This window comes from Nerophis ophidion, linkage group LG06, assembly GCF_033978795.1.
Source record: "Nerophis ophidion isolate RoL-2023_Sa linkage group LG06, RoL_Noph_v1.0, whole genome shotgun sequence".
Lineage (NCBI taxonomy): Eukaryota > Metazoa > Chordata > Actinopteri > Syngnathiformes > Syngnathidae > Nerophis > Nerophis ophidion.
This window is the reverse complement of record NC_084616.1, coordinates 42,583,862-42,608,053: the sequence shown is the minus strand read 5'-3', so window position 1 is coordinate 42,608,053 and position 24,192 is coordinate 42,583,862. Positions and strand designations below refer to the sequence as shown.

General features: G+C 41.6%; 2 protein-coding genes across 4 annotated transcripts in view; one reads left to right on the top strand and one right to left on the bottom strand.

The window, feature by feature from the left end:
- Positions 1-10,852, top strand: part of alas2 (aminolevulinate, delta-, synthase 2) — a 17,767-nt gene extending 6,915 nt beyond the window's left edge. Inside the window, exons 2-10 of one of the 3 annotated variants that reach the window (XM_061903822.1) lie at positions 1,100-1,452; positions 1,523-1,618; positions 1,695-1,917; positions 1,981-2,165; positions 5,987-6,166; positions 7,502-7,666; positions 9,050-9,318; positions 9,586-9,748; positions 9,928-10,852. In XM_061903822.1, coding sequence (XP_061759806.1) covers positions 1,122-1,452; positions 1,523-1,618; positions 1,695-1,917; positions 1,981-2,165; positions 5,987-6,166; positions 7,502-7,666; positions 9,050-9,318; positions 9,586-9,748; positions 9,928-10,091 — 1,776 coding nt within the window. In that variant the 5' untranslated portion in view covers positions 1,100-1,121 and the 3' untranslated portion in view covers positions 10,092-10,852. Of the gene's footprint in view, positions 1-1,099; positions 1,453-1,522; positions 1,619-1,694; positions 1,918-1,980; positions 2,166-5,986; positions 6,167-7,501; positions 7,667-9,049; positions 9,319-9,585; positions 9,766-9,927 lie in introns of all 3 variants that reach the window. The other 2 variants (XM_061903825.1, XM_061903823.1) reach the window with 2 other exon arrangements.
- Positions 9,730-24,192, bottom strand: ttc34 (tetratricopeptide repeat domain 34). Its single transcript, XM_061903527.1, has 7 exons — positions 23,824-24,192; positions 19,601-21,319; positions 18,634-18,859; positions 16,518-16,710; positions 16,235-16,448; positions 14,443-14,686; positions 9,730-12,767 (listed from the first exon to the last, which is right to left on the bottom strand). The coding sequence occupies exons 2-7, from the start codon at positions 21,283-21,285 to the stop codon at positions 12,222-12,224; spliced, it is 3,108 nt and encodes a 1,035-aa protein (XP_061759511.1). The 5' UTR covers positions 21,286-21,319; positions 23,824-24,192; the 3' UTR covers positions 9,730-12,221.

Genomic DNA, 24,192 nt, shown 5'->3' with positions numbered 1-24,192 from the left:
TTTATATATATAATAAAATAAATATATGTAGCTAGAATTCACTGAGAGTTAAGTATTTCAAACGTATATATATATATATATATATATATATATATATATATAAAATATATATGAAATACTCAAGTTGGTGAATTGGCTGTAAATATACTCTCCTCTTAACCACGCCCCCCGCCACAACAGCGCCCCAAACCACGCCTCCGCCCCACCCCCGACCATGCACCCCTCACCTCCCGAAATCGAAGGTCTCAAGGTTAGCAAGTATGGTCGGGCCCCACCTGGATTAGCTGCGCCCTTGGACGTGCTGGCCCCCTCCAGGTTTGGTCTTGTGAACGCAAGATCTTTGACAAACAAAACGTTTATCCTGAAGGATTTCTTCACTTCCCGCGGACTTGACTTCCTCTGTGTGACGGAAACATGGCTGAGAGCCGGTGAGTCCGCCCCTCTTAATGAACGTCTGCCTCCGGAGTGTTCCTACTTTAATTCTCCGCGTTCGTCCGTCCGAAAAGGAGGAGGATTAGCAGTCGTTTTTTAAAATTATTTTAAATGCCGTCTGATCCGCCTGCAATCCTCCTTTTCAAGCTTCGAACTGTGCATGTTTGTGCTGGGGGGAGGGGGCGTGGCCTCCAGCTCCTGCTGAATTTCGGGAGATTTTCGGGAAAAAATTTCTTCCAGGAGGTTTTCGGGAGAGGCGCTGAATTCCGGGAGTCTCCCGGAAAATCCGGGAGGGTTGGCAAGTATACAGATAAGTTGTTCCTTATCCCATTTCGCATATGTCCTCAAAGTTTCATGAAAATCCGTCCATTACCGTTTCAATTATTTTGCTAACAAACTCACTGACAAACCAAGGATCACTTAAAGGGGATCTTTGAAGATTTTAATCTACAAACATTAAAAACACACAGACTACAGACATCCATTATTACTACGTGCAAGCTCGCACCCAAATGCATGAATCTCATAATTTGATGGCATTGTTTAACACCAGTATCCAACAAGGTAACAATTTTTAAGTCAGAAAAGACCGAAAATATCATTGGCCCCCTTTACAATCCTGGCGGCAGTAATAGTGATGTTGTCATCTCCCACCTTATTAACTCAGTGCAGAAACAGCTGGTGCAAACATGGCTGCCTTCCTTCACCATTGCCCCTTCTTCAAGTCTGCCACCAAGCCATCTTTGAGAAGATCAGGACCCTCCTTGCTGTCACTGGCCAATCAGTGTCCCATCATTGCACGTCAGATCAGCGTCTCTGGCTTGGCATCGCTGGAGGCCAAGCTGAGCGCATTCTATTCCAGCCCTGACTGTCGCCAGCGTACCACCTTGGCGCAAAGGAGGATGTTTGCTCAAACGGCTCCTCAGGTGGCCGAGTCTACATCAAAGGCTTGCCCTTTTGTCACCTCTCGCATCGGGATGGTTCGAGCCAGACCTGAAGTGCAGGAGGATGTCCAAGAGGGTAAGACTCAGCATTTGATTCTTTGTTTATGACTGTGACGTGATGACAAATGAGCATTATTTTCTTACAGGCATGATGATCTCGCTGTTGAAAGATTTAAAGGAGGCTATTCTCCCGAAACCATCTCAAATCAGTACCATCAGTCACCTCCTCAAAGACAACATGGGTGTGTTTTACGACATCCCACATACACACCTAAATATTGTATATTGCATTACATAACAGATATATTTTTCATGTAGCTGGGCCCAGCTATGATTATGACCACTTCTTCTCTGAGAAGATCGCTGAGAAGAAGAAGGACCACACTTATCGAGTCTTCAAGACAGTCAACCGTAGCGCCGGTTCATTTCCTTTGGCTGAGGATTACTCTGTGTCAGACCGCGATAGGTCCCAAGTCTCTGTGTGGTGCAGCAACGACTACTTGGGCATGAGTCGGCACCCACAGGTTATTAGCACCATCAGGTAAAAGTGGTGATAATGAAGAAAATTTGGAGCTCTGTTCACACTTTCTTCATTGTTCTTCAGTGAGGCCCTGAGCAGGCACGGTGCAGGAGCAGGAGGCACCAGAAACATCTCAGGTACTAGTAACTTCCACGTGTCTCTGGAGAAGGAGTTGGCTGAGCTGCATCAGAAGGACGGTGCTCTTGTCTTCTCTTCCTGTTTCGTGGCAAACGACTCCACACTCTTCACTTTGGCCAGGATTCTACCAGGTACTACATCTGGTCCACTTAATTCCAAAAGTGTTTAATGGGATTGTTGCTGTTTGGCTTGGCTTTGTGCAAGGGCAGTGAACAAAAATAAATAGGTCTAAATCTGGGTGTTCTAGAATGAGAATAAATGTCCTTGAATATTTTGACACCATTGAACTGCTCAGGAGATGGTCAACGACATGTCTGCTTGCTTAACTGAAGTTGCTTTTGTATTGCCTGACGAAACTGCCAAAATAGATTTTACGATCAGCCGCCCAGGGTTCAAGTGCATGGCCAAAAAATATAGGCCCGCTGGCTGCAAGTTTAAGACCCATGAATCAGGGTGTACTACAGGGTCTCCCCCATCCATTTTCTACCGCTTATTCCCTTTGGGGTCACGGGGGCGCTGGTGCCTATCTCAGCTACAATCGGGCGGAAGGCGGTGTACACCCTGGACAAGTCGCCACCTCATCGCAGGGCGGGTCTCACCCAATGATTGAATGAAACACTAAAATATGCATATTTTATCAAAGGATGACATACAAACCCTGTTTCCATATGAGTTGGGAAATTATGTTAGATGTAAATATAAACGGAATACAATGATTTGCAAAACCTTTTCAACCCATATTCAATTGAATGCACTACAAAGACAAGTTATTTGAAGTTCAAACTCATAAACTTAGTTTTTTTTTGCAAATAATAATTAACTTAGAATTTCATGGCTGCAACACGTGCCAAAGTAGTTGGGAACGGACATGTTCACCACTGTGTTACATCACCTTATCTTTTAACAACACTCAATAAACATTTGGGAACTGAGGAAACTAATTGTTGAAGCTTTGAAAGTGGAATTCTTTCCCATTCTTGTTTTATGTAGAGTTTTAGTCGTTCAACAGTCCGGGGTCTCCGCTGTCGTATTTTACGCTTCATAATGCGCCACACATTTTTGATGGGAGACAGGTCTGGACTGCAGGCGGGCCAGGAAAGTACCCGCACTCTTTTACTATGAAGCCACGCTGTTGTAACACGTGGCTTGGCATTGTCTTGCTGAAATAAGGATGACAACATATGCTGCTCCAAAACCTGTATGGACCTTTCAGCATTAATGGTGCCTTCACAGATGTGTAAGTTACCCATGCCTTGGGCACTAATACACCCCATACCATCAAAGGTGCTGGCTTTTGAACTTTGCGCCTGTAACAATCCGAATGGTTATTTTCCTCTTTGTTCTGGAGGACACCACGTCCTCTGTTTCCAAATATAATTTGAAATGTGGACTTGTCAGACCACAGGATACCTTTCCACTTTGCATCAGTCCATCTTAGGTGAGCTCGGGCCCAGCCAAGCCAGTGGCGTTTCAGGATATTGTTGATAAATCAATCAATCAATCAATCAATGTTTACTTATATAGCCCTAAATCACTAGTGTCTCAAAGGGCTGCACAAACCACCACGACATCCTCGGTAGGCCCACATAAGGGCAAGGAAAACTCACACCCAGTGGGACATCGGTGACAATAATGACCCAGTGGGACGTCGGTGACAATGATGACTATGAGAACCTTAGAGAGGAGGAAAGCAATGGATGTCGAGCGGGTCTAACATGATACTGTGAAAGTTCAATCCACAATGGATCCAACACAGTCGCGAGAGTCCAGTCCAAAGCGGATCCAACACAGCAGCGAGAGTCCCGTTCACAGCGGAGCCAGCAGGAAACCATCCCAAGCGGAGGCGGATCAGCATCGCAGAGATGTCCCCAGCCGATACACAGGCAAGCAGTACATGGCCACCGGATCGGACCGGACCCCCTCCACAAGGGAGAGTGGGACATAGAAGAAAAAGAAAAGAAACGGCAGATCAACTGGTCTAAAAAGGGAGTCTATTTAAAGGCTAGAGTATACAAATGAGTTTTAAGGTGAGACTTAAATGCTTCTACTGAGGTGGCATCTCGAACTGTTACCGGGAGGGCATTCCAGGGTACTGGAGCCCGAACGGAAAACGCTCTATAGCCCGCAGACTTTTTTTGGGCTTTGGGAATCACTAACATTGTTTAATTTCATTAAGACACGCCTCCAACTGACTACAATCCGGCGTGTTGGTCAGCTTTAGGGGCATGTAGAGTTGGGTGTCATCAGCATAACAGTGAAAGCTAATACCGTATTTGCGTATGATGTCACCTAGCGGCAGCATGTAGATGCTGAAGAGTGCAGGGCCAAGGACCGAACCCTGGGGAACTCCACACGTTACCTTAACATAGTCCGAGGTCACATTGTTATGGGAGACACACTGCATCCTATCAGTAAGATAAGAGTTAAACCAAGACAGGGCTAAGTCTGACATACCAATTCGTGTTTTGATACGTTCTAATAAAATATTATGATCGACGGTATCGAAAGCAGCGCTAAGATCGAGGAGCAGCAACATAGATGACGCATCAGAATCCATCGTTAGCAATAGATCATTAGTCATTTTTGCGAGGGCTGTCTCCGTGGAGTGATTTGCCCTGAAACCGGATTGAAAGGTTTCACATAGATTGTTAGACGCTAAGTGTTCATTTAACTGCTCCGCAACAATTTTTTCGAGGATTTTTGAAATAAAGGGAAGGTGAGACACCGGTCGGTAGTTTACCATGAGGTCAGGATCGAGGTTAGGTCTTTTAAGAAGAGGATGAATAACCGCTTTTTTGAATGCTAGGGGAACAGTGCCCGAGGAGAGTGATAAGTTTATAATATTTAGCACTGATGGACCTAATAATACAAAGAGCTCCTTGATCAGTTTCCCAGGAAGAGGGTCAAGTAAACATGTTGTCTGTTTTATTCCATTTACACGTTGTAACAATTCCTCTAATGTTATTTCCTCAAAACGAGAGAAACTATTTTGGAGGGCAGTATCCGCCGCGTATACCATCGTATCAGTGTTAATAGAACCCCGTTGTAGCTGGGACGCATTGTCTTTAATCTCCTTTCTAATGACTTCAATTTTCTTACTAAAGAATTGCATAAAGTCATCAGATGAGTGGGTTGAGCTACTGGAAGGGGTTCCTTGTTGGGTTAGCGATGCTACCGTACTAAACAAAAATTTAGGATCGTTTTTATTACGGTGGGTTTGGCTTTGCATAGTAGAGTTTTAACTTGCACTTACAGATGTAGCGACCAACTGTAGTTACTGACAGTGGTTTTATGAAGTGTTCCTGAGCCCATATGGTGATATCCTTTACACATTGATGTCGGTTTTTGATGCAGTACCGCCTGAGCGATCAAACGTCTGTAATATCATCGCTTACATGAAGTGATTTCTCCAGAGTCTCTGAACTTTTTGATGATTTCACGGACCGTAAATGGTAAAATCCCTGAATTCCTTGCAATAGCTCGTTGAGAAATGTTGTTCTAAAACTGTTCGACAATTTGCTTACAAAGTGGGGACCTTCACCCCATCCTTGTTTGTGAATTACTTAGCATCTCATGGAAGCTGCTTCTATACCCAATCATGGCACCCACCTGTTCCCAAATAGCCTGCACACCTGTGGGATGTTCCATATATGTGGTTGATGAGCATTCCTCAACTTTATCAGTATTTATTTCCACCTTTCCCAACTTCTTTGTCACGTGTTGCTGGCATCAAATTCTAAAGTTAATGATTATGTGCAAAATAAAAAATGTTTATTAGTTTGAACATCATATATGTTGTCTTTGTAGCATATTCAACTGAATATGGGTTGAAAATCATTTGCAAATCATTGTATTTTGTTTATGTTTACATCTAACACAATTTCCCAATTCATATGGAAACGGGGTTTGTATAATCTCAGGATTCACGGTGTGTTTACTGTCACATGCACAGGCTGTGAGATTTACTCTGATGCCGGGAACCACGCCTCAATGATTCAGGGCATCAGGAACAGTGGAGCCAAGCGCTTCATCTTTCGCCACAACGACAGCCAACACCTGGAGGAGCTACTGAAACGCTCTGACCCGAAGGCGCCCAAAATAGTGGCATTCGAGACGGTGCATTCAATGGACGGTAAGGATTGGAACGTCCTCAATTACGAATAAAATTGCAGACTAGCCTTTGACTAAATTTTAATGTAAATGTATATTTTAGATTATCCACTTGCTTATGTAGGGATATTTTACATTATAAATATGTATTGATAAATGTCTATGTTAAGTCAAACTAGCTCTTGATTGTGTGTCATTTGTTTGTGGCTACAGACTCTTTATTAGGCACAAATTCACAATCAAATGAGATAATAGAGCTGCATAAAACACAATTAACAAATTCCATTTTTAATTGATTGATTGATTATTGAATTGTTTAATTATGTTTTCATATTCAATTTGCATAACATTAGATTTGCAGGTGCCGCAAATGCCGTGACCAGTCAGTGTATATTGTGTTGTTGGAAAATGTATTTACAAATGTGTCTTATGCGAGGAAATTGGTCTCTCTGGCGGCTCTATTATTCTGTGTAATATCTATACAACAGCTCTACAAAAACACAGAAGATATAGTGTAATGATGGGATGTGGAGGTGGGTAGGTTTGGTTGATATCACCACTTCAGTCATCAACAATTGCATCATCTGAGAAATGGACTTTAAAACAGTGTAGGTCTGACTTCGTAGGATATGTACAGCAAGTAGTGGACATAGAGAGCATAATAACAAGTATATACATTTGATTATTTACAATCCGGGGAGGTGGGATGTGGAGGGGGAAGGGTGTTACTTTAGGGCTGAAGTTGCCTGGAGGTGTTATTTTAGTGCGGTTTTAAAGGAGGCTTGAGATGCACTTTCTTTTAAACCTGTTGGGAGTGCATTCCACACTTCTTAGCATCTCAACAGTTGTTTTGAACTATATTATGGTGGAACTATCCTTGCCCAGGAATGCCCTCCATGTGTTGAAGACTAGATCTGACCATTCTAAGTCAATGCGCATGAACTGATGAAGCTTACTTGGATGAGAGGCGAAACCTCTTCTAAGACAAACTGAACATTCCAGTTGCGATTGACTGAATGGCCTGAGAATAGTTTTATGAAGCAATAATGCACATAATTTACCTCAGGGATTGGACCTCCATGGTATCTCCTTCAAGCTGCTTCTCCATCAAACACACCATTAGCAGATGTTCTATGTTTTCATTGACAAATGTCCACCGTTTTACTTTAACATTCTAAGCTGGCGTTAGACTCATTCTGCTGCAGCACTCAAATTGCTTCACCAACTATTTGAGTGCAAATGTGATTGTTCATTGCGCTTATTCATTTTTAATATGATCCAAATAACAATTTTATTGATTTACAAAGATAATATTGCTCTATTTTGACAATATGTTTATTATTGTTATTATTTTCAGGTGCCATATGTCCTTTAGAGGAGCTGTGTGACGTTGCTCACCTTTATGGAGCTCTGACGTTTGTTGATGAGGTCCACGCTGTTGGCCTGTATGGAGCCCATGGAGCTGGAGTGGGAGAGAGGGACAATGTTATGCACAAGATAGACATTGTGTCTGGGACCCTGGGTGAGACTTACTGTGATGCTATTTCCACAACACCACTAGTCTCTGATCTTGGCTAATATTCACACTTAACTGTCACTGTTACGGTGCCAACATCGCTATGAAAACTCATGCATTGGGGCTGGTAGAGGTAGGTGGAGGCGCTCTCATGACAAGAATCAGAGATTTATCAGCACGGCGCCGCCTCTACTCTCACTGTGGCCTGAGTTGATAACACAACATCAGAGGTTGGGTCCACTTTAATGGCAACTACAAGTTGTTAGTTAAAACATACTGGCAAACACACATTAAGTTAATTGCAATGCTTACTTAAAGTGTTCTGAGTAAGTAAAAATAATACATTGACACTCAGTTCTGTTATGTCCTGGTAAGTTTCATGTTTTCTGTTTTTGCTACTGCACCCCATTCATTTATGTAATGTGATATTGGGTTTAAAGTATATGGAGAGTAATTTCATCAGAGGGTTGACAGTTTTGTAGTAATGTTGTTTTTACAGTAAAGCTATCTAAATATCGATAATATAAAGTAGACATAACATAACGAGTTGACTCGTGAATATTCACATAAAAATATTGATTTAATCACGTATACACACAGATTAGATAGTACTTTATTTAATTAATTAATTAATCACGTAATTTATTTTGACCCTCAACGCTTGTTTGACTTAACCATGGATTGTTACCTGAAAGGCAGAGTGAGTTTTTAAACTGTCAGAAATCAGGTCACTGCATACCTCAGTGCAAAGATGACTGAGGAGACTCGATCTGCTTAAATTTTACTTTAAAATATACCCAGATCGGACTTTGGAAAAAACTGTTACCAAGTTTTGAGAAAATAAATGACTTGCATTCTAAGAAACCCTTTAAAATGATATCCTGTATGACATTCTGAAAAAAAAAAAAAAAAATTCAGAATATTGGGGTCTTTTTTAGGTTAATTTGAATTACACAAGCTAGTAATTACCTGTAATTATCCATACATCCATTTCCTACCGCTTATTCCCTTTGGGGTCGCGGGGGGCACTGGTGCCTATCTCAGTTACAATCGGGCGGAAGGCGGGGTACACCCTGGACAAGTCACCATCTCATCGCAGTACCTGTAATTAATCCTGATTAATCAAATCTATACAAAATTTGACAACACTAATCAAAATAGATAGTTATTTTTATTTTGTATCTTTAAAAATAAAAAAATGTTACGCTAAAACAATTATGTACATGTTATAATCATATAAAAATTATACTATGTAACTTGGATTTTACCAAGTGTGGTGCCAGCAGCTTGAGAGGAAAAGAGTTAACTTTTTTTCAGTCAAGAGGCAATAAAAAAATAAATGCATCACCTCCCCTTACATACAATATATATCAACTATGACTCTTCCAGGGAAGGCCTACGGCTGTGTGGGTGGCTACATCGCCAGCAGCGCCGCCCTGGTGGACACAGTGCGCTCCTACGCGGCCGGCTTCATCTTCACCACCGCCCTGCCACCGATGGTCCTGGCCGGAGCCCTGGAGTCCGTGCGTGTCCTGAAGGGCCCCGAGGGACGGTCCCTGCGCAGAGCACACCAGAGAAACGTCAAACACATGAGGCAGCTTCTCCTGGACAAGGGCCTGCCTGTGGTCCGCTGTCCCAGCCACATCATCCCCATACAGGTATTGACCAGAGCGAGAAATTGTGGAATAAATTTACCTTTCCAGAGCTGCATCATGTTGTTGTTTTTCACGAAATAACTGAGGTTGAATAAACAGCGGCCCTGCTGGTTGAACTCCATATTGCCTAAAATGCTTCAAGACGAATAAACAATCAGTTGTAATTGCACACAATCTATTATGTCGAAATTGTAATTTAACTAACGGAGAGCATTCACATAGTTTTACTCCTGTATAAATCATCACTGCTGCTTTGGTTGCCTTCTCTAGGTGGGTAATGCTGAGCTGAACACCAAGGTGTGCGACACCATGCTGGAGAGACACAACATATACGTCCAGGCCATCAACTACCCTACAGTGCCTCGTGGCGAGGAGCTGCTGCGCCTGGCCCCGTCTCCTCATCACCACCCCGCCATGATGGAGTACTTTGTGGGTGAGTGGCTGTTTCAGGTAAATGACTAATCAAGATAAGTGAGGCCAGTGAATGATTTATCTACTTTTATTAAGACACCGTACACACTCTTGGCACCCTACTATCAACACAATGACACAGAGCAATGCCTGTGCAAGCTTATTCAGCTAGAAATATAACATTAAACTTCAAATTCACAGAGAAACTGGTGGACGTGTGGCAGGAGGTGGGACTCAAGCTTAACAACTCTGCTGCTGCTTCCTGCACCTTCTGTGACCGCCCACTGCACTTTGACCTCATGAGTGAATGGGAGAAGTCCTACTTTGGCAACATGGAGCCCCAATACATAACTGTGTCTGCATAGAGAACACAGAATCTCATCTACAACATATATTTTTAATTATGTCTAGCTTGCATTAACACAATCACCTCTTGCTTTCTGTGTGATAAAGAAAATACATTTCGATGTACCTCATATCAATATAAAGAATTGGATTGTATAAATGCCAGGTAATGTGTATTTGCCGCTCTAGTTTTAAAGTGTAAATCCTGCACAATAGGCACTTTCTTATCTAGATATGTTTGTTTGACTTAAAAAAATATATGTGAATTAACCAATTTGGCCTTCAAATTGAGAAAAAAATGTCACACATTGACAAGAAGGTTTATAATGTATGCATTTGTGATTATAAATATGATAATAAAATATTGAATACATTGAGACTGGCAACAAATATTCAGCTGTATAGCTATTTTAGATTCTGATACTTCAAATTGTTGTAGGAAAATTAGATAAATACTAATAAATACTTATCTTAACCAAAAAAATAGCTTAGGGCTAATATTTATCACAAACATTGTATTTCATGTTTTCTCCAATTATTATACAATACTGTGAAGTGTTTTAAATTGTATTGATTGTAATACTAATTGTAACTAAACAAATAGATTAGGTTAGTATTCATTTCAAATGTATTTCATGTTATCAAAACGTGTATGAAACAATCTGAAGTATCAAGATCTAAAATAACTAAGTGTATAATTGTGTTAAAATATTGTATATGTTGTATGTGCCCAGGCACAGTTCTTTTCATGTTGCTTGAACAAAGTACAGTTACAACATGACATCATGTGTATTTTATAATGATTTCATCCAAAATTGCTTTTGAACCACTTTTTAAAAAGTGTTTATGTTTGACTTTGCTTATACAGTAATACCTCAGGTGAAGAGTGCTCCAACTGTGGACTGTTTTGAAATAATAGCTGTCTTTGGGCTAATTGTTATGCTTCAAGTTCCATCCATTCCATCCATTTTCTACCGCTTATTCCCTTTCGGGGTCGCGGGGGGCGCTGGCGCCTATCTCAGCTACAATCGGGCGGAAGGCGGGGTACACCCTGGACAAGTCGCCACCTCATCGCAGGGCCAACACTGATAGACAGACAACATTCACACTCACATTCACACACTATGGCCAATTTAGTGTTGCCAATCAACTTATCCCCAGGTGCATGTCTTTGGAAGTGGGAAGAAGCCGGAGTACCCGGAGGGAACCCACGCATTCACGGGGAGGACATGCAAACTCCACACAGAAAGATCCCGAGCCTGGATTTGAACCCAGGACTGCAGGACCTTCGTATTGTGAGGCAGACGCACTAACCCCTCTGCCACCGTGAAGCCATGCTTCAAGTTGAAGCAACAAAAATGAGTCGCAAGCATCCCTGCCATTAGTTGCCGTGGAATCTTACAGTAAACCCTATAATATCCGACCAAAACATCTGGTCTTGCTTTCTAGCATTAATAGTACTAGTGAACTTGGTGAAGCAGTTCACAGCACAGCGCTGCTAATCTGCACAATGTGAAAGCAGACTAAATCAATAGTGCCATCTAAGAATGTTGAATTAATATCTAAACGGCGGACATGTAGCCATGAAAATGTAGAAAAGCTGCTGATGGTGTAATTGATGGAGAAGCAGCTGGAAGGAGATACCATAGAAGTCCAGTCTCCAAGGTAAATGCTCTACATTATTTTTACATTTCTTAATAACAGGAAAACTACAGGAAAATAAATCTCCAGGTCAACAGCGAACAACATTTGTCAACAGCTTAATAAATGTTATCGGAAATATCAGTAATATAGAACTTATACATAGGGCGATCGACAGCGGAAACTGGGTGGCTCTGATCATCGATGTCTGCAAACAGGCCTGATACTCCATGATGATGATATTTATCTTTGAAGTAAAACACTAGTCAAAAGTTTGAGAACACATTCTCATTTTACTGAATGAGAATTTGTGCGCAAATGTTTGACTGGAACTGTTTGTCGTAAATTTGCAAGTAAATATCAATATTTACTTATTATTTACAATCTTATGATTGAATCCCAGACCAAAGACTGTTAAATTTATCAGGCTTAAAAACATCAATGTAATATATAGTGGAAGGTTATTCTATAAGTGAGTGAATTGAGTCACCATTTGGTTTATGGACTCATTAGTTGACATTGCAAGGACTGGCCACTTCTCGCTTGACCTTGGCCCGTACTTTGCGCAGTTCTGCATTGTCTCCATCCACAACAAGGCCACACTCAATTAATGTCCAAGCTTTGCTGAGCTGCTGCTCTTCATAGTGCTGCAGTGCCCCTCGCAAAAAGCACTCTGCCAACCGCAGCCTACCCAGACCTTCGTCAACACATTGCATGGCCCGCTCTCTGTGGAGCTCAAGAGCACGGCTAAAATCCTCCAGAGCTGGTCCTTCTCTGGAACACAACACCAGGCTGTGACCGCGCCGACAAAGACTTTCCGCCAAGATTCCGGGGTCCTCAGAAGAGCTGGCGTCGGACCCACCGTGTTTCTGAATGACTAGGTCGAGGTCGGCTACAGCACGCTCGTATAAGCCGAGGTGAGTGAGGCAGATAGCCCGCTGGCGGAGATACTGAAGTCTGTGTTTGTCTGCTGTTTGTACTGCCACCGTCAGGAGAGGGAGGGCCTGATCCCAACTTCCATCTGAAGACATGCTGCTGGCATCCTGTGCTGCCGCCTGCCAATGGAAAAATGTTATATTTGTATAATACACAGCACCGTACTTCACCATCACAATTGTTCTTTTAGCAAATACCATATACAGTAATCAGAATGTAATGCATTTATCCGCATATACTAAAACAATTTTTTTTAGTAGGTTTTTTTTTTTTATTATCATGTTTTAGTATAAGTAAAATGGCATCAAAAGACATGCACCTTGTGACAGGTTGATTGGCAACACTAAATTGGCCCTAGTGTGTGAATGTGAGTGTGAATGTTGTCTGTCTATCTGTGTTGGCCCTGTGAATATGTAGTGACTTGTCCAGGGTGTACACCGCCTTCCGCCCGATTGTAGCTGAGATAGGCTCCAGCGACCCTAAAGGGAATACGCGGTAGGAAATGGATGGATGGATGGAAAATGGCATCTAGTATATTGCAAGAAACAAGTGTATTATATTTCAAAACTGCTTTAGTGGTTACTGTTATCTTGAACATTGGCATTATCACTCTTCTGTGTGTCGTTTGCCAACTTTTTCAACATTGGATAGACTGTGTAGCGGTTTAAAATCACAGGTTTGTGTAAGTGACAAGAAGAAAAGCTTAGACTCGCTTGGGGAGAAGTGAAGTGGCGCCACATGTTGGTTTGCATGTACAGTATATGTCTTCAAACCCACAATATATAACAACTCATGTTTTTAGTAATTTTTCTCTGGAAAAAAAACATCTTATATTTAGGTCAATATGGTAACTGTCAATTGCCAAACTGTTCATACAAGTTGGGGGGAAAACCTGCGTTTGTCATTTAGTTAGCAGGCTACTTCCTGGTTCATGGAGGATAATGGACATGCTGTCGGGATTTAGGGGATTTGATTGATGCCATTGTGACTAAAATGATGCAGATTTAAGTTAGTAGACATTAATAAGAAAAAAATATGTAGCAGCTTTTGTAGTACATCTAAGATGTTGCATCGTAGCACATATGTACTTGAACCATGTTTCGCCCTAAAAAAAAGGTTAACGACAACTACAAAAGCACTCAAGAGAGCGCCAGGCCCTATCTCCTAGTATTAAAGAATCCTTTAAAAAAATACTGAATCCAGACAGTGATTCGGATCACCCCCAAAATGGAACCACGTGTTCCTTTTCCCATTTCTGACGTTTCCTAAAAGGTTCATTAAAATACGGCCATACCTTTTCAAGCTATTTGTTGCTGGATTCAATTAACAGAGTAAACTCTCTTGTGAGTCATCCACTCTCTTTGTTTGGCTCTGCGGGTGGAGGCGGGGAAGCTATCATAGCTAGAAGTTCAGTCTTGTAATGTAAAGGTATAAAGTATCAGAGTAGAAATGACCCAGATCACCCCTACAATTTAATCACTTGTTCCTTATCCCATTTTGGGCATTTCCTGAAGTTTACAGTAATCAAAATTAGCCCATAACTATGAGCTATAATAAACTAACTAAATATCAGACAGACGGACAAACCCTAACCAATACATAACTTGATTACCTCCGCCAGGAGGTTATGTATACTACACTTGTACTTTAATTGTGGATCCTTTCAAAACGGGAATGGACTGAATAATAGTTTAAACACAGAATTACTGTATAACTAATCTGTCGTCTATTTCCTTGGTTCAAAGAAGTGCCATGATAATTATGGAGAAATATAAATAGCTTCCGTAGAATTACCTGTGCCACGCATTTCCTTTGATTAGGCGGGATCAGAGCCAACAAGAGATCCAAACATGACGGCTCTTTCTCAGCGAGTTTGCTAAGTCTGCATGCTGCGCTGAGAGATTTGTGCTGCCATGCCTCCACCACGCCTACCCTGGCCTGGGCTGCTGAATCTCTTGGCTCTCGGCCAAACACCTGGCTCAGGTGGACACCCGCTGCCTCTACTTCACCTGGAGCATATGGGCGAGGAGAGCAGCAGCTAGAAAATCACTTCAAACAATGTCCAAATCAGATCATTTTAAGCAAAGTCATACTGTGTAATCGTGCGGCAAAGATTGGTTAAGTCACACCTTTGGCTAAAAGTATGTCAACAAGGAGGAGATGCCATCTAGGAGCTCTGCAGTCTGTCCTTATCAGAGCAGCACAGATTATAGAAGCCTCTCTAAGTCGCTCCTCGTGGCAAGGGACAGCATTGGTTACCAGGACGTCTGACAGGCTGCTCTTGCAGAACTGATGTAGCCAATCACAGACTAGTTTGCGTGCCCTGTCCTTGAGGGACAGGAGGTCTTTGGTGACCTCATCAGTATTTATCTGCAGAGCAGCCAGGATGTCATGAGTGCATTCCTACATTATCCGAGAAAATGTTGAAGGTTAGTATATTATGATAAATGTAAGACAAAGGGACCCTTTAAAATACATTTTGTGAACAAAAGCATTGGAACACTTGGTCATTGGACTGAAGAGGGCCAAATGGGACACAATTAAATAAACATGTCATTTATTAATTAGAATTTGAATTATATGTCAAGTTACATTTAATTATCTTACTATTTATTCAACTATTGAATTATTTCATCATTTAATTAATTAGTTCACGATTTGTTTAGTTATTGATTTAATTATTTCACGATTTGTTTGATTATTGATTTAATTAGTTTACGATTTGATTAATTACTGATTTAATAATTTCATGAATTTAATTTATCTGTCAAAGTCACCTGTCAAAGTCAGTGGACGGGGCTAACGCAAATCAAGTCCAATCATTGCAAGTGGAAGTGCCAGGTAACCAATCAGCTGTTAGGATCTGCCCACTTACTTGACGGCAGAGCTGATGGATAAAATAAATTCATGAAGCGTTGCCAGGGGCCAAATTGGACCAAATTAAATAACTAAATAAAAGGGAAAGCATTTTAATAAATATTTAAATATATGTCACTAATTAATTAATTCATTAAATTATGAAATAATGAAATCAATAATTAATAAAATCATTAACTAATTACATTTAATTTTAAATTAAAGAAATGCCTGACAGTTATTAAAACACACGGCGTGGCGAAGTTGGTAAAGTGGCTGTGCCAGCAATCTGAGGGTTATTGGTTCAATCCCCAACTTCTACCATCCTAGTCACGTCCGTTGTGTCCTTGCACAAGACACTTCACCCTTGCTCCTGATGGGTCCTGGTGAGCACCTTGCATGGCAGCTCCCACCGTCAGTGTGTGAATGTGTGTGTGAATAGGTGAATGTGGAAATACTGTCAAAGCGCTTTGGGCTCCTTAAAAAAAAACGGGTAGAAAAGCGCTATACAAGTACAACCCATTTACCATTTACCATCACATGTATGCATTTAACTCTATTTATAACTAATTAATGACAACATTTAAATAACTATTCAAAGATCTCTTTATTAAATTTGGTCCTCCATATTACACATTTTACACAACATTACACATTTGTTGTTTGTTTGAGTCCATTCAACCGGAATAAAATTCCCAAAACTGTTGAATGTGCCTCTCAAACACCTTGCTATTTCATACACTGGATCAGGGAAGCGGTATGTCGTTTCAGTTGTACCTTTTGCTGGTTGAGTAGGAGGTAGGTGAAACCTCTTCCACATAGCGCTTGAACATGCTTGGGCTGCTCCTTAATAATGGTACTGAAATCAAAGATGGCTGTCTTTCTTTGGCCAAGTAAAGCATAACACCTGCCTCTTTCCAGCAAAGACTCTACTGCCCCGCCCCCTAGAAGGATTATAATTTTAAGTCATATGATTCTTTCATGTGTCAATGAAAACAAAACATTTTAATTACCAGATATGATGATGGCGATGGAGAGATAGGCCACTGCCTCCTTGATGGTGCGCTCGTCTCTCGCGCCCCCCAGGATGCGTTTGGCAACGGAGTGGCAGTGTGCCTGCAGCATCGCTCGGTCCTTTTTCTTAGCCACTGCCAACAGTGGGCGCAAACAATTGGTGTCGCCACACTGAACAAGTTTTTTTAACAGCTGCAAGACAAAAAACGAACATAATATGTTGCACACTCTCAGTGCAAAACACATTTAAAAATATATTTTTTAAATATAATAGTTCAACAGAATTCTTGCAGCTAAAGTTTCTGGTGTAAATAAATAATTTAATTGTGTTATATTTGAATTTCACAGTAGTTTGCTTGTTTTTTTTTTTTAATCAATTTAGGCTGAACTTATTGAAACACTGAAAACTGAGATTGTGCATCAAAGGGGGTACGATGATTTCCATTTTTTTGGACTTAAACTCCCTTTTTGTGTAAACTTTTACTTTAGATCAGGGGTCTCAAACTCAATTTACCTGGGGGCCACTGGATGCAGAAACTGGGTGAGGCTGGGCCGCAAGAAAAGATTTATTAAAAAATCTAACATGCACTTTTTAATGAATTCACCTTCTATGAATGGCTTTCCCGCCATAGCAACATACTTGCCAACCCTCACGATTTTTCCGGGAGACTCCTGAATTTCAGTGCACCTCCCGACAATATACCGCTGTAACCATTCTCCCGAATTTGGCCCAATTTTCACCCGGCCGACATTATTAAGGGCTGCCGTGACTGCACTGCCTTTAACGTCCTCTACAACAGTGGTTCTCAACCTTTTTCAGTGATGTACCCCCTGTGAACATTTTTTTAAATTCAAATACCCCCTAATCAAAGCAAAGCATTTTTGGTTGAAAAAAAGAGATAAAGAAGTAAAATACAGCACTAAGTCATCAGTTTCTGATTTATTCAATTGTATAACAGTGCAAAATATTGCTCATTTGTAGTGGTCTTTCTCGCGCAACCCCTAAAAGAGGACTACTGCTCTGCTACATGTCATCGCGCACGCTTTTATATCACACAACCAATGTACAACATATTGTATGAGACTTGTGCAGAACAACTGACGTGGCTGCAAGAAGTACTTGTTCAACAGCCATACGGGTCGCACTGAGGGTGGCCGTATAAACAACTTTAACACTGTTAAAAATATGCGCCACACTGTGAACCGACACCAAACAAGAATGACAAACCCTTTTTGGGAGAATTTCCACACCCTAACACAACTTAAACACAAGATAACAAATACCCAGAACACCTTGCAGTCATGACTCTCCCTGGCTACAATATACAACACCTCAACCGACGCAAGTAGGGAGGGTGGGGGGTTGGTGGTAGCGGTGGTGTGTATATTGTAGCCCGGAAGAGTCAGGGCTGCATGGGATTCTGGGTAATTGTTCTGTTGTGTTTATGTTGTGTTACGATGCGGATGTTCTCCTGAAATGTGTTTGTCATTCTTGTTTGGTGTGGGTTCACAGTCTGGCACATATTTGTAACAGTGTTAAAGCTTTTTTTACGGCCACTCTCAGTGTGACTTGTGTAGCTGTTAATCAAATATATCTTGCAACAACACACGTGCTTCTTGCATGGCCAGATGCAACATATAACTGGGCTTGCGCGCTGCCAGTTCAGGATGTAGGGGGCGCTGAAGGCAGTGCCATTATGGCACTCCCCGAATATTGTTGATAATCGACAGGGGCTTCGAGAGAATTGGTGCCCTTAAAATTGAGGGGTCTCCCGGAAAAATTGGGGATGTGGGCAAGTATGACGCTGTCAAGCGCCGTTCATATTAAACTTGCGGGCCGCACATACATTAAATTGTCACATCAAAGTGCGGGCCGCATAATAACGTCTCGTGGGCCGCAATTGGCCCGCGGCCGCATGTTTGAGACCCCTGATTTAATACAATGCCAATCAGACTTTCTATTCTGTTCCAACCTAATTATAGATTATGAAGAGCTATATGTAATATTTAAAATTGTAAAGTGTTTGTTGAGTGCATAAGAAATAGGTGAATTCAAACCTCATATATCAAGTCCTTTTGAGCACATTCTGTCACCTATGGCATTTAACAAGATACCTGATTCGTATCATACAGAAACCCTCTGTGCAGTTGTAGCAGGGCAAGTCGGACCAAGATGGGTGCACGGGTACTGCTGGGTCCCATGCAAAGCAGTAGCAGGCGGTAGGCTTCCTCTACTCGGCCAAGCTGGTGCAAGGCGTCTGCTGCTAGGATCTGAGGACCATCAGTGCCGGGCTGGAGGTGCACGAGCAGCACAGCCAAGGAGTGAACACCAGCAGAAGTCCTACATAATGAAATGTGTCAATAAGGCAGTCCTTCTCATATAGTGTGAAGTGCAAAACGTGCTCATTGTAGCTATTACTTTTGACTTCCCCATTTTAATTTATAAAAATCAAAATCAGCACTAATCGTTGCGTTTATTTTTTTTTGTAGGTTAAAGTGTTTTGTATATTGTGCTTCTGAGTTAAAGTCGGTGATCAATTTGAATTCATTATTATTTTTTGAGTTTATATAATTTTATTTTGAAGTATTAAATGGCTCAAGTCGATCAACTACTTTATAGTTTAAATAAGGATTGATGCACGTTAAATATTTTCTGTTTCAGGCTAAAAAAAAATGTCAACAAAGTTATTATTTGTTGAAAGTTGATCTATATTTCTTTTGTCTTTTTTGTTTTCTTTAATTTTAATAAGGATACAATGTTATGCAGACGTGTACTTATAACAATTTTATATGAAAATTATACTATAATTATAGTGGCAATGGAGAGTGTGTGTGGGGGCAGCGGTTGTGTAACAGAAAATACTTGAGAAACAGCTGAGATAGGCTCCAGCACCCCCCGCGACCCCAAACGAGACAAGCGGTAGAAAATGGATGGATACATGTATCAAAGTGACAGTGGATGCAGCTTTTTTAAACTTATACGATTGTAGCTGAGATAGGCGCCAGCGCCCCCTGCGACCCCAAAAGGGAATAAGCGGTAGAAAAGGGATGGATGGATGGATGGATGTGAGAAGCATCATACCCTGCTCTGTGGTTGTCTTGCTTTGATGTGGCCTGCAGCTGACCCTCTTGCAAGGGCTGTTGGGAGTTTCTACAGGAGGCCGGATGATGCTCTCCAGCCCCCTCCAGCATGACTCGGCCCTGCTCCATTAAAACAGTGAAAAGCAGCCCCCGGAGGTTCCAGGGCACAAGACACCGAATGGTGAGCGCCGTCTCCTGAGGGTGCAACCTGGTTGCGGTTACATAGTCGAGCGCTGTGAGGTAGTGGAAGCCGGCCATCATGCGTAGAAGACCCCTGCCACAGAGCGCCCGCACACAGCTGGGTGGGTGGGGGGCGCTGTGTTCGATCACGGCCTGAAAGTCCTCCAGAGCCCCCTTGTGGTCGTCTGTGAGAAGTCGTGTATATCCACAGAGAACTTCTACTGTGTTCTGATAGCTGTGCTGGTCTTTGGCAGCAGCCAGCTGGCTACATATAGAGAGAGCTTCTTTGTGCTCTCCCCTTAGTAGAAGACATTCGGCCAGTCGCACCCGCAGCGCTCGTCCTCCTCCGTCAGGCTCCAAATGGCAAAGGGCCCGTAACTGAGCGATCACCGGATCAAGAAGTTCCACTCCCTCTGTGGCCCTCAGGTCTGCTCGGGTGACAACCATCTCCCGAAAACCACATAGACCTTTCTCAGCATGTTGACGAAGATGGCCACGCGCAGCACCTCCCGTACCAAGATCAGTGAAGAGCTTTTGGAAGTAAATCTGAGCACACGCTGGGTGAACGTCGAAGGCCTCGCCCAGATCCACATAGGCCTCCTCAAAGCGGACGCCGCCTGAGAAGAAAGCAGCTGCTCGGCTGGTTAAGAGCCTGGCTCGTGTCTCGGCTGTGTCTGGCACCGTCTTCTCAGTGTCATTTTGCAAGATAGCAGAGTACACATCTGCACTGTTGCCATACTGGCCCGAGAAAAACAAATGTGCTGCCTGGAGTTCCTGCACTTTGCCGTCACCCGGGGAGAGCTCCAGTAAGAAGTCAATCAGTGGAGCAGCGGCTTCGATTTTCACATGTTCACTCTCCTTTGAACTCACTTCACTATTGCTGTCCAGCATCAAGGAGGGATACCAGAGATGCATTTGCTTTGTGAAAGCCTTGACTATTGTGGTTATATGTGAAGCTTGCCTACTCTTCACCAGTTTGACAGTTTCACACTTGTTGCTTTTGTAAGAGCTGAGGTAGAGCTTCAGACCCTTACCACGATCACGCTCTGACAACAAGCAGGCCAAAGCACGAGTTATTTCCAACGCCACACAACAAACACTATCTGGATTAGGCTTTTGTTTTCCCTCTAGAAGGGCGGTGCAGCGAGAAAAAATCTCCTCACAGCCTTGCCCGCTACTCTGAAGGAGAGACTCCATTTTATAAATGGTGGCCGACAGATTATTAGGGCAGAGTGTGGACAGAAAGACAGCTACCAGACCTTTACTGAGACCCTCTCTAGGCGGTTTCTCCTGGCGATTATCAAGCCAACCCTCAAGGGTTGATACGACCCCCTGGAGTTTGGATGTCTCCATTTTGCGCATGTGGGACATGGTGGTAGCAGCGTGACTACTGAAGGCAGACATGTAGAGGGAGGTGGCCCGCACCAGATCCCCAGTCTCTAGGAACTTGTCTCCGTCTTCACACAGAATTGGAACTTTTATGCCGGGTCGCACCTGAGTAGTCATGATCACTGATTTTTTCCCTCTGTTGCACAGTCACCTGGCAATGTAAAACATAATAGGTTGGCCTTTTTCATAGCAAACATGTCGCCGTATAAAGGATATTGGGTCACGGACAACAAACTGATACACTTCAAAAAAAAAATTTTTTTTTCTGAATATCTGAACACAAATGCCAAACAATATTGGTGTTTAGTATTAAATCTAACATATTCGCATTTGTGGAATATACAGAATTCATATTTAGAAGCGCATAGACTCCAAACATTTTGACTAGGGGGCCGCATTGGGTTAAAAAAATGTGGCCGGGGCTGTATATATATATATATATATATATATATATATATATATATATATATATATATATATATATATATATGTATGTATGTATATATATATATATATATATATATATATATATATATATATATGTATGTATGTATATATATGTATGTATATATACAGTAGGGCAAAAAAGTATTTAGGCAGCCAACAATTGTGCAAGTTCTCCAACTTAAAATGATGACAGAGGTCTGTAATTTTCATCATAGGTACACTTCAACTGTAACTTCAACCAAAAAGTTATATTTTGGTTTCATCTGACCACCTGACATTCTCCCAATTCTCTGCTGTATCATCCATGTATCCATTTTGGTATAAACTCAACTCGTCGTGTTTGGAGGAAGAAGAATACTGAATTGCATCCCAAGAACATCATACCTACTGTGAAGCATGGGGGTGGAAAGATTATGCTTTGGGGCTGTTTTTCTGCTAAGGGGACAGGACGATTGATCCGTGTTAAGGAAAGAATGAATGGGGCCATGAATCGTGAAATTTTGAGCCAAAACCTCCTTCCATCAGTGAGAGCTTTGAATGGTTGACCAAATACTTATTTTCCACCATAATTTACAAATAAATTATTTGAAATTCCTACAATGTGAATTCCTGGATTTTTTTTCACATTCTGTCTCTCACAGTTGAAGTGTACCTATGATGAAAATTACATCCATCCATCCATTTTCTACCGCTTATTCCCTTTTGGGGTCGCGGGGGGCGCTGGCGCCTATCTCAGCTACAATCGGGCGGAAGGCGGGGTACACCCTGGACAAGTCGCCACCTCATCGCAGGGCCAACACAGACAGACAGACAACATTCACACTCACATTCACACATTTGAACCCAGGACTGCAAAACCTTCGTATTGTGAGGCAGACGCACTAACCCCTCTGCCACTGTGAAGCCATGAAAATTACAGACCTCTGTCATCCTTTTAAGTGGGAGAACTTGCACAATCGGTGGCTGACTAAATACTTTTTTGCCCCACTGTATATATATATATATATATATATATATATATATATATATATATATATATATATATATATGCGTGTGTGTCTGTGTGTGTGTGTATGTGTTTGTATGTGTGTTAGTGTGTGTGTGTGTGTGTGTGTGTGTGTGTGTGTGTATTCCGAGCGCGATGATGTCACGTTATCGATGGAATAATGCATTTTTAAATAATATGATTTGCCTGAGCAGCTATAGGAGACACCGAGAGTAACAAACGGTAGAAAATGGATTGGAAAGCACGCTGGTGGGCCGTAGTTTGGGGACCCATGGTATAGACATTATAAAAAAACAAAAAGACAATTCAGTTTAGTTTATTGAGTATGTCATAGATCAGTGGTTCTCAAATGGGGGTACGCGTACCCCTGGGGGTACTTGAAGGTATGCCAAGGAGTAATTGAGATTTTTGGAAAATATTCAGAAAATAGCAACAATTCACAAATCCTTTATAAATATATTTATTGAATAGTACTTCAACAAAATATGAATGTAAGTTCATAAACTGAGAAAAGAAATGCAACGCAATATTCAGTGTTGACAGCTAGATTTTTGTGGACATGTTCCATAAATATTGACGTTAAAGATTTCTTTTCTTGTGAGGAAATGTTTAGAATTAAGTTTATGAATCCAGATGGATCTCTCTTACAATCCCCAAAGAGGGCACTTTAAGTTGATGATTACTTCTATGTGCAGAAATCTTTATTTATAATTGAATCACTTGTTTATTTTTCAACACGTTTTTAGTTATTTTTGTATCTTTTTTCCCAAATATTTCAAGAAAAACAACTAAAAATGAGCAAAATTTTGCACTGTTATACAATTTAAGAAATTCAGAAACTGATGACATAGTGCTGCATTTTATCTTTTTTTCATCCAAAAAATGCTTTGCTCTGATTAGGGGGTACTTGAATTAAAAAAATGTTCACAGGGGGTACATCACTGAAAAAAGGTTGAGAACCACTGTCGTAGATAGATAGTTAGATAGTACTTTATTGATTCCTTCTGGAGAGTTCCATACATCCATCCATCCATTATCTACCGCTTATTCCCGAAAAATTAATACTAAGTACTATTCATACTGGTGCAAGGTAACAATTATTTTTTTTATTTAAAAGAGAGATATGATGAATGTCCTGTACCGAACCATGTCTATAATTTACGTACCCTTAAAACTGTGGGAATTTTCGCTTTCAAACTTACCTTCGCCTTCAGTTTTCGTGTCCAAAAGCAGACCCAGCAAAACTTCCCCAATACCAAAATGACTCAATGTCTTCTGAAAGTCTGGATAAAGGTGGTAAAAACGTCATGTAATTGTCCCGGAGAAAAAAACAAACAAACTGAGCACTCATTTTTTTGGGTAATTCAATAGCGCTGTGCGTGTCGTTGCCAGGACAATACGAAATGGCCGCTCGGCAGGCACCAAAGGCGAGTTTTTGAGTCTGTAAAGACAGCTACAAATAAAGACCTTAATAATAACGATACATTTGAACCCCAATTGTCTGTTATTGCCCAACTTTTCTTGCCGCGTGACGTGACGTGTTCCGCGGTAGTCTGGTTGCCATGGTAATT